General features: G+C 39.2%; 1 protein-coding gene across 3 annotated transcripts in view; it reads right to left on the bottom strand.

Moving 5' to 3' along the window:
- Positions 1-5,395: 5,395 nt before the first annotated feature.
- Positions 5,396-11,216, bottom strand: part of LOC122083944 (nijmegen breakage syndrome 1 protein) — a 63,626-nt gene continuing 57,805 nt past the window's right edge. For 2 of the 3 annotated variants that reach the window (XM_042651887.1, XM_042651890.1), the window contains exons 10-14: positions 7,366-7,778; positions 6,198-6,259; positions 5,985-6,087; positions 5,835-5,893; positions 5,396-5,721 (exon numbers count right to left, since the gene is read on the bottom strand). In XM_042651887.1, the coding sequence (XP_042507821.1) occupies positions 5,840-5,893; positions 5,985-6,087; positions 6,198-6,259; positions 7,366-7,778 (632 nt within the window). In that variant the 3' untranslated portion in view covers positions 5,396-5,721; positions 5,835-5,839. The remainder of the gene's footprint in view (positions 5,722-5,834; positions 5,894-5,984; positions 6,088-6,197; positions 6,260-7,365; positions 7,779-11,216) is intronic. The other variant, XM_042651888.1, reaches the window with a different exon arrangement.

Here is an 11,216-nt window from a genome sequence, read left to right as displayed (position 1 = left end):
TAACCGAAAATGTTTACAAAAAATTGGATTCAATTTATCTTCATTTCTAGAATGGTGAGAATAACTCCTCAAAGAACCCTCATCCTATCGGCTGGCACAAAATTTGCAAACCCAAAGCCAATGGTGGGTTGGGTATCAGAAGTTCGGAAACTCAAAATCAGGCTCTATTACTAAAGCTAGGGTGGCAGTTGCTCTCTGAACGAGAAGCCCTATGGGTAAGAATACTCACTGCAAAGTATTTCCCAAATAGGTCCATCTTCCACAAAAGCACTGTAAAAAAAAAAAGGATCTATAATTTGGAGGAGCATTATAAGTATTCTTCCCACTCTCCAAAAGATGGTTGTATGTAAAATTGGTAATGATAGGCAAATTTTCTTCTGGTATGATCCACGGATCCCCACCATGACTGTCTTGTCTCTTACGGCATTCCATGATCACCAAAATGATCCACCACCTTCAATCCAGGTAAGTGATTTCATTGTAAGAAATAGTACCTAGAATGTAAATTTATTATCTACATTGCTCCCTCCCCATGTTATCAACCACATTTTACAAATTATTATCTCACATAATCTTGATATATGGTCTTGTAAACTCGCTAAAACAGGGAACTTCACCACCAAGTTGGCTACTAAATTCTTATCTACCAATGTGACTACTAACACTTCTGGATCATTAAACAAGTGTACATGCTCATCTGTTTGCTCACATTGGTGGGAGTTTCTTTGGAAACTCAAACTTCATCCGAAATTTAAAATCTTTTTCTGGAGATTGGCTCTTGGAGGAGTCCGTACTAAAGACATTCTTGGAAAATGGATGGACATGGATCCAACATGTGGATTATGTCAGGAAAAAGAAGAATTTGTTTTTCATATATTTCTTACTTGTGAGTTTACTAAACGGGTTTGGGCTGCTAGCCCATTAGGTCTACGCCCTGAAACTATCAATGTAGCTTCCTTTCCCATGCCCTTGATGTACTTGTTTCATAAGATTCCAGATGGAAATCTATCAGAATTTTTTGAATATTTTATTACATTATGTTATTATATCTGGCACCATAGGAATATTGTTATATTTAAACAGGATACTCCTAACCCTAATGCGGTCCTTCACTTGGCGAATTATTGGAGTAATCGTTCCAAGATCTCTAATTACCCCAATCAGGTTGTGATACCCTACTTTCTAAACCCGATCTAATTTCCTGGTTGGTTGGATTTGGTCTTGCAGGACCTAAGCCCGAGCGAGTTGAGGCGAGTACCTTATGGAACATGATGGCAAGGGTGACTCTGAACTCAGGTTGGCCAAATGAGTTGGAGTCAGTACCTAGTGAGATCCGCGTGCCCAAGCCGTGCACTTGTACATATCACGAGGCCATGTATGCATAATAGAGGTACATAACCGTATTTTATACCAAGTATGCTTGTTGATCGATTACCGAGAGTGAAATACGTGTCGGGGCCGAGCTCCATCGAAAATCCCAATGATTCGTCTAAGTTTTGGCCGATTGGTGGGTGGTCATGGATGAGTCAGACCCACCAGTGTGACCTACCACTCTAATCTTTAGATATTTTAACCCAACTATAAATAGCATTTATTATTTTTCTTTCACCCTCATTTATTGTTTTACATGGTGGGTGAGAAAAGTAAAGAAGAGAAAAAAAAGAAGAAAGAGGAGAGAGGAAGGAAGAAGAAAAAGGGGAAGAAGATGATTATTGTGCGTCGCCAAGGTCATATCTCTTGAATCCAAAGCCTAAAATGTGACCCTTATCTCAATATCTGCGTTTTAAGATGAGTAAATATGGTATTTCTTAAACCCTTATGACACCCTAAGTGAAATCCTATGATTTGGATAGAAATCCTTTAGATCTTATTAATCTCTCTTGGGAATGGGAATCTAATGTTTAATAAAGGACCTACATGTTGTTTATGAAGGATTTTGAGGAAGAACTTACAAGATTTGTGAAGCATTTGTTGATCCCTTGAGCTACAGAGAAGATTTAAGGTTTTTGAAGTGTTCTTGAGCAAGAAGATAAAATCCAAGCTTGGAACTTTGAATCGATCATAGATCTATGTTGGAATCGTGGTGTGTGACCTTAGATTTGTGGAAAACGAGGTCGAATCGACCCCTTTTGGTTTTCCCAAGGTGGGATGAAGAATGGAAGAGAACATCAAAAAATCCCGATTCTGAGTGGTGGGTGCCTAAAAATGGTCGGACCCACCAATCCAAAGCCCGTCTGTCCTAGTTGAGCCACTGCCTCGACCGGAGAGCAAGATCGGTGGCTCCTAGCCCGTCAATCCAAGCAGACCTGCTAGCTCGACCGGTGGCCACCTGGCCTATCGCTCCTAGCCGCCGCTCCAGGCAGAGTCTCTGGATCGAGCGGTGAGCAAGGACTGGTGGATGCCTTGCCCACCGGTTGACCTACCAATCTGACTTCTCAGGTTCCGATTGGGCCCAAATTTGTCTAGTAACCTTCTCTAGTGATTCTAAACACATTATGATTATCATATCTCAATTGTTATGAGCATAAAGTGAAGATATACTAAACCCAACTCTTTTTATGATAGGTTGTACTAGAAACTTGCGTCATCGCACGTCAAATCTTCCTCGTACTAAGGGTGATCTTTGTACACAAATAGGTAAGTGGGAAGAGGACATTGACTTTATTTTAGAGAGTTTTTGCATCATTCCATTTTGGTTGTAGACTAGCCATGTCATCATTTCATTATTGTGTGTAAACTAATCATCCACGTGTGCCATTGCATGCATTGACGTGTGCATTATGAAATTCATTATGACTTGACATACTATTATCTTTAACTGTTAAATGCTTATTCTTGCTTTGAGACATGAGATGGATGACTTTAAACTATCAAATATGAGGCATTGCTAGACTAGATGTTGTAGTCGGCTTGGGCACGAATGCATTGATGGCTTGTGGAATGGGACACAGTGGCACTATGTAGTAGTACTATCTCACATAGGAACACGCAGTTAGGAATGACATATCCCTATACTACGATCCTTCCCAGTAGGGGTTTAGGTGTTGGATATATCACTGGGGGAAGCCCGAGATTGTGTATCAATGGTGGCGGTTAGAAATACGTCCGGCTGATCATTAGGACTGTCGGCAACGTTAGTGATATAACAAGAGGGTCTATCGTGCTGCTTTTAATTTAATGTAGTGTAAGGCCCATTTTACTTTAATGTCGCTAAGAAACAGCAATTTACTTTAATGTCGCTGAGAAACAGCAATTTATTTTAATGTCGCTGAGGAATAGTAATTTACTTTTCCGTTATCCACGGCTGGCCTTCTCCGACAACCCTATGGGTGTATTGCTAGATGGGGTTCGCGGCTCATACCCGGAGCATATCTGCACTGTGGTTGCAAGTAGCACATAACCTATGACTTAGAATTATTGTCTTGGTGGACTAAGATAATAAAATAAACTGCGCATATAGGTTCATTTGTATTGCGTATGCTTGCTTGATCTTTCTTTTCACTTACTAGGCTAGTGAGTTCATCCCACGTGCACACCATTTTTAATTGATCTTGTAGATTATTTAGCTGAAAAGCTAGAGCCAGGGCCCACTGTAGAGTTTTCAGTTGATGACTGGTGGGTCCTTGAAGATCTTGGGCACTGGGCCTAGTGCCCGTGCGATAGCTATGTTGAGGTGAGGGTCAGCAACATTAATACCATACTGGGATTCTTTTTTATTATTTTGAAATGTTACCCCTTTTGTGCTTTAGACCTTTAAATGGTATTTCTTGTGTATATATCACACCTACAGGCCCACATGTAAATGTATTATGCAATACAATTTGGGTATCAAGAGTATTGGGGTATTTACAGGTAAATACATGTAACACTTCTGCTGAAATACCGAAATTGCTTTGTTTAGTGTGTGTTTATTATGCTATGGTTACTGTATCAGACGATCCTAGCAGGTTTTGGGTTAACAGGTGTTAACTCGGCCACTAGTCCGGTTCTGTGTGAACGGGGTGTGACACAGGTGATTTCAACCCATGACTTTCCCACTTTTCCCCTATCCCCGACCTGGCCCCCATCGACTATATTGTGTGTGGTTTCACTAATTAGTTACAAACTATCTCCGCTTGGGCTTATTGTATAGTTAATGAAAAGTGTGCACTTATTTAGAGCTGATTATATGATGACATGAAACACAAATAAAGCTTACGTGCGAGGAATGCTCATGGGAATAAAGCAAGCTAAGGAGAATCGACGGATCCGAGGGGAAATTTGGACAGACTCTGAATTTGTCCACCTTTTTTTAGCCAAATCTAACAATGTTTTTTGGCCTCTTCATGACATACCTCTTTTTTTGGATATTCAGGATTTTATGACAAAACTCTGTTTCTGGCCTAAACCTCTAAATGATGAAGTTATCTCTTTTATCAAACAATTAGCCTTTTGGATTCTCAAGAAAAGAATCTCCATCCCATCCCATCCCTTATATACATCCACGATGTACAGAATCTTATGTAACGTTATTTTTCTGTTTCTTATCAAAAAAAAAAAACCGTCTGCTTATTCAACAATCAGTCCGCGAATCATAGCCATGGCATTCACTTTCTTTGGTCTTTTTCCCATTTTTTTTTTATCTCTACTTGACATATAGGACATCTTTCTATTTTCGAAATGGCCTGTAACGTTTCTAGTAGAAATAGTTATCCCGAAGTTATATATGATAATTGTGAACCTCTTTTTGGCTCCTCAATGTTAATTGCGGGTTTCAGCGATTAACAAAAAAAGGAAATATCCAAATGTAAGCTATTCGCACTATAACAAGTGCGTGAAACTCATCTGCAGCCACTGCACAGATACATTGAGCATCGAGTGACTGAGAGTCCCTTCAGGTGTGTGCTGGATGCTCTCGGCAGCCGGATGCTCACTACACCTCATTGAACCCTGTTTTCATAATTAAAAGAAATAAATAAGAGTCCAGCACACCACCTATGTACCACAAGCTAGTGCCTGATGCTATCTTTCCCCCCTTTGAAATGAACCCCTTACCCTCCTGTATGATGCCCCGGGCCCCCGCCCCCACCCACACCCACGCCCCCATTGGTGCCACCCATTAGCTTGCCGCTTATAGACGATGTGTTCATCCCTCTCAAAATAAAATAAAATAAACAGAGAATGCTACCTAGTCGTGTGGCCCCTACACCAACATAGGGGGCCAATGGGAGTGTACACCAAGGCATGAAACATGGGGGCGGGATGGTCATTTTTCTGTCACTGTGTTTAGGTGCAAGAGCACATGGCTAGATAGCGTTCTTTTCACTCCAGAAAAAATAAATAAATAAATAAATAAATAAATAAATAAAAAAGAAAAAAAAAAGAAAAGCACCTTGCCAGATTTGGAAAGTGAAAGTAAAGTACAAAAGCCCTCTAAGCCAGGAAGCAAAAGCTATTAGGAAGTTTAAACAAATGCTCAAGACTTCTGAAAAGAGTCCCTTCTGTACAAGCAATCACATTAAATACCTTCTTCAAACCACAAACCATCAGTGACTCATTTCAGCAATAGGCAAGACTCCTTCAAGTAACTCGAACCACAATCAAGACTGCTTACAGAGTTACAGCATCAGACTGCATCTCCCTATGCTCTGACCAAATTGGCTTGATAGTCCTAAAATTATATCCATCCGGTGGCAGATAGCTCCTTTGAGGCCTAAAGAAAACTAATTGTGCAAGTCCAATCTGCACTCCATGGAAAAGAACATATGTATAAACATTAGTTCAAGGCAGAAACAAAGAACTTAAAATTTTCCAGTAACAGTTTTAGAGCACAGTATTTTAGATTACACCATTACCCTTTTCAGCAACGAGTTAGAAATCCACGAAGAGAACCAGCTGTTCCACGTTTCTTAACCTAGTGGGATCATTCATTAGGAGAAATAGGTTCTTAGGCTTACCTTCAAAGTAATATAACTGTAATATTTAAAAGTTTTATCTATGCTCACCTTCTCATTGTTAAACAAGTCCTCTGCAATAGCTTCCATTTGCTTTCGCTTCTTCTCTTCTTTCACAAACTCTACCACATCTTCACCCCCGTAGTCAGATTCTCTACCATAAAAAAATGAGATTACATGAGGCATAAAAAATTTAAGCCTCATGTTTTCCAACACCAACAAATATTTCTAGAAAAAGAGATGGGATCAAGAAATATCTCTTACTCGTACGGATATTTTGAAAAAGGAATCAGATCATTGAAGCTATTCCCAGACCGAGTTTCTCTCTACATGACCATGTAACAGTGAAAAACAGTTGTCAAATATCATTTTGTTTCATATGTACTCGAAAAAGATAAAAGGTTCAAGAATGGTAACAGACAGAAATATAGCTTAAGATCACACGAAATTCAAAGCCATTTTATGGAAGCTTTTGAACAAGAGCATTCACACATGGACAAATTTAGAAAGGTTCCTTTCAATTGACATTCTGTGTCCTCTGTTCTCTTGAAAGAGAAACCGATTGGGCAGCAGGGTTCTTGGGATTACTAAAAGAATGTTTAAGTGGACCTCTTATGCTAGAAAACTTTATTACCCAATCCTGTTTGACCAAAAGAGATCTATCATTCTTCATTCCTGCTTATGCTATTATTTGTTACTTTATTTGGATGGCTAGAAACCGTGGTGTTAAGCAAGAAGGAATAGGAATAGGAAAGAGAAAATAAGTCACAAGAGAGAGAGAGAGAGAGAGAGAGAGAGAGAGGGGAGAAGAGAAAAAACTGACGATAAGTTTGATTCATGCCGTATCGACAGCACAAGTTGCATTAAATAATAAGCTATAGAAGAGAGAAATTACATATCTGCCCTTCATTAACAACAAAACATAAGAACCATAAATAACAGGAAATTAAAGGAAACAAGACACTACTACCCTTACACATCGATAGACAAACAATAAATAACTTCTTAACACACTTGATGTGGATGGTACTCCTATAGAAACACTGTACTCTAGTCCCTCCTCCAATGCTAATTTAATTTGCCAATAAAGAAATAGATGTGTTAGATGGAAAATTTAATAATCGTTGAACTAGTGAGCGTGTACATCATGACCGTCAGGGAAAATGTTAAGGGGAATGATTTTTGTTGAGCTGCTATGGAACTTTAAAATATTTCCACATTGTCAAGACATGAAAATCAAAATCATATGAGCCTGACTTGCAATCTAACCAATTGAAGTCTTCAAGTCCAAACATAAGAGGAGTAAACCTTTTCTTTTTCTTTTTCTCTCGTGTTTTCAGTACATCAGAGCGAGAGGAGACTAGTAGAACAGTGCAGGAACAAATAGCAATGCATGACATAGAATATTACAATGTCCATAGATATCAATTACCTTTCTGAAGCGCTTGAAGTTGACAACTCTATTATTTGTGATAGAGTAAATTGAAGCTGCCATCTGAGTATCTTTCACGATCAAATCTTGACTGTATATTATATCTGAGTGTTGATTTCCAAATGTCTCAGATTCATCAACCTTGTCCCTTCTTGTGATAACACCTTTATCCTCATAATTGAAGCTTGGGATAGGTATGCACTCTGATTCAGCACCAGCATGCCTTCCAAGTATCTCTCCTTTGACTTCCGATTTGTTATGTTTATCTTCAGATCTTTCCTCTTCATCCTCAGGTTTTATGGCTGCTTCTGATTGGACAGTTTCAGCTACACAATCAGATGCTGCTGTGTCCATTTCTACCTCAGAATCCGCTACAATGGTTTCATCAGTGGAGCATGAAGAAGAGATGACTACTGCAGATCAACATCTGTGTAAGGCACATACTTGGATAGAGACAAAGGGATGCCCAGAAAGAAACAAAGAATGTGTTCCCGTTAAACAACTAACTACAAGAATAATAAGTAAGACAAAAGCCTTTAGTAAACTCATATAAGAAAATATGGACAGTGATTGGCAATAGTTTCAGCATCCCAAACAACGCAATAGAAAGGACTCCAAAACACTACACAAGAACCAGAGATCACAAAAATATTTTTTACTTTGAATCTTTCAAGGATTTTTATGCTATCATTACTTTGCATGAATCCGAGATAGATCAAATTCCTTATTGAAGCATAACAGAGCATGCAATTTTATTGGAGAAAACAAATGTGAGCGTATAATGATCACTTTAAGGTTTGTTACTTAAAAGAACCCTGCAAAGCTAGCTAATGGCCATCACCCTTCAATGGTAAATATAGAATCAGATATGGTGGTAAAAGGGAAAAAATTAAAGAGCGGCAATGGTAAAGATGTCAAAAGAAAATGGCCTTGAAGATTTATTTAAAGAGCCTAATAGTCCTTGGCATGGAGTTATAAGACCCAATTATTGACTACAAAACAACAATAGTTGCGCTGCTGACAATTATTAATAATAATTGTGTCTCCTTGGCCTTCCACCCACCGTCTCCCAGTAAGTGAGATTCAACATTGGAAGAAGTGGTAGGATTAGATTTTGGCGAGAATTGTGGTGGAAAGATCCCTGGAGTGAGCACTTCCTTAGACTCTGTCTCCTAGTTTGGGTCTACTAAATTGATAGTGGATACAGTCAAACCTACTTTCTTTTTCTGGAAAGATAGTCAGGCCAACTTGATAGAGCTGCCAGCAGGCCGGATTCCAGTCAGAACAAACCCTGATTCGATCCGAATCCAATTATGTTGTACTTATTATCAATGTCTATTTTTTAATTAAAAATGAAATATGGTCAAATAGATATTTGACAAAAGCAAGACGAAAATTTATTAAAAGGTGCACCCAACCCGCCTAAAAGAAAATAAGACTACAAGAATTAAAATTTTACAAATTTAAATATTATATAAGTAATGTTAATATAAAACTAGTTAAAGCCATGCTTATAACTAGTCCAATGCTACACGGATCTTCTTTCTCCACTCAACACTATTCAAAGCCATGCTTATAGGTTATAACTAGTCCCAAGCTATGCAGGTATTTTTCTCACCACTTCTCCTAAGCATCATTTTAGGCTTACCCCTGACTCTTGTAATTTCTCCAATCTGAATCATATCACCCTCCTTACTAGAGCATTCAAAGGCCTGCATTGCAAATGTCCATAACAACTCAAACAACTCTCTCAACTTATCATGTATCGGGGTTACTCCTAAATTAGCTATAATTTGTTTATTCCTTATTTAATATTTTTAGTTTTACTACTTGTCCATCTCAACATCCTCAATCCAGCTAACGGTAAATTTATTTATAGGAGAGAGCATTAGCTGGTCGTGTAGCCCCTACGCCAGCATGGGGGCCAATGGGAGCATACGTCAAGGCACCCAACACGGGGGGGTGGGATGGTTGTTTCGCTGCCCCTATGTCTAGGCGCAGAAGCGCACGACCGGGTAGCGTTCTTTTCTCCACTGTCGAACACTCAACTCCAAACACCATTGCGGGTAATACAATTGTCCAATAAAATTTTCCTTTTGAGTTTTTTAAGTTAATCACACAACACATTGGATGCACCTCCCCACTTTATCCACCCTGCACTAATTCTTACTGCAACATCATCCTCTATGCTCCTTTATTTATAATTAAACCAAGGTACCTAAAATCATCACTTTGCGGTATGCAGTTATCTCCCAATCATCAATTTTCACTACCTACTTTTAGTCCTATTATTATTGAAGTTACTTACCATATACTTTGTTTTTGTTATACTTATCTTAAAACCTTTTGATTCCAAGGTGGATCCCAATAATTCCAACCTGACATTTATTTCTACTTTTATTTGATAAAATAAAATGATATCAACAGTATAACACAGTCACCAAGGGACCTGATCTTGAATGTCTCTAGTTAGGTCATTAATGAGTAATGCAAACAAACATGAGCTCAAAGCTGCCCCTTGACGTAATCCAATTGTAATTGAGAATTACTGCCCTGTTCCCCCCCAACCCCCCCCCCACACACACACACACACATTCTTACATTTTTTCTATAATTATGTCCACATATTTACTCAAAACACTTCTCTTCTCTAACACCTTCCAAATTAACCAAGTGAATAAAGACTGTACAAAGATAAACGGGGTGTACCTGGTGCACGAGGCTCCCGCATGTGTGAGGTCCGGGGGGTAAGAATCACGCAGCCTTACTCCAAGAATGTCGAGAGGCTGTTTTGACCAATCGACCACTAGGTCGCAACATTCATACTTTACCATTGGACCAAGCGCACCCCGAAAGAATATGCAAAGATCTTAAATTTTCTAAACCTTTCCATTAGTCTCCTAAGCACATAAACAGCTACCATTATTGACCTTCCTAGCATAAGCCAAATTGGTTATCTAAAATATTTAATACTAATCATACTACACATGCATAAGTGATGTCAATCAGATCACTCAAGGGTAAACCCAGTTTTGTTCACACTTAGTTACTGGATAGTCCCTAATTGGATTGGATCAGGATTATGTTAGATTAATGCCTTATCAATAAGCCAGAATATTATTAGATTTCGATTGGATCCAGATCAATATTCGATTCGTTGACAACCTTAGTGATGCGGATCCGGATTCCAAAACAGGAATCGGATCGCTTAAGGCCCCCTTAATTAAGAAATAGCACAAGTTTCGTAACTAAATATCAAACGAGAAGGCAGTTTTGTAGATAAGTTGAAGCTTCTAATAAGGAATGGCAGAATTGTAATTTACTAAAAGTTTAGATCATAAAAAAAAGAAGTGAAAGTGGACCGTAACGTGGATGGGCAAGGGGTAGACTTGGAATGAAAATAGATAAAAAGAAAGTGGGTAATAAAAGCAAAAGAGAGGAGTAATTCTGGAAATTAATAAAATAAGAATATAAATCCACTTTTATGAGGTTGTCTTCAACCGCACGACACAAACAGTAGCCCAACAGCAAAAGGGAAAGCTTGCAGTGGTGAGAATTCCCTCCAGCTGCATCGTTTCATCCCAAAGTTTTAGATGAAGCTTGGACACCCCCTGGCCTCTTGATTCCGAAGGAAATTACCTCAAACAGCAAGCAAAGATGAACAGTAGTCACAACCGGCCTATCCCTATCTCCCCCAGAAACTCCCACATCATTTCTTCTTGGAACCTTCAAGCAAACCCCACCCACCACCCCCTTCACCCCCCCTCCCTTCCCTCACCCTTCATCCGCTCACCCTCCTCCTCCTCCCCCTCACCCACCACCCCCTCACCCTTCACCCCCTCAACCACCAC

The sequence above is a fragment of the Macadamia integrifolia genome, chromosome 7 (genome assembly GCF_013358625.1).
Source record: "Macadamia integrifolia cultivar HAES 741 chromosome 7, SCU_Mint_v3, whole genome shotgun sequence".
Taxonomy (NCBI): domain Eukaryota; kingdom Viridiplantae; phylum Streptophyta; class Magnoliopsida; order Proteales; family Proteaceae; genus Macadamia; species Macadamia integrifolia.
The sequence above is the reverse complement of the archived record's forward strand: the minus strand, read 5'-3'. Positions and strand labels throughout refer to the sequence as shown.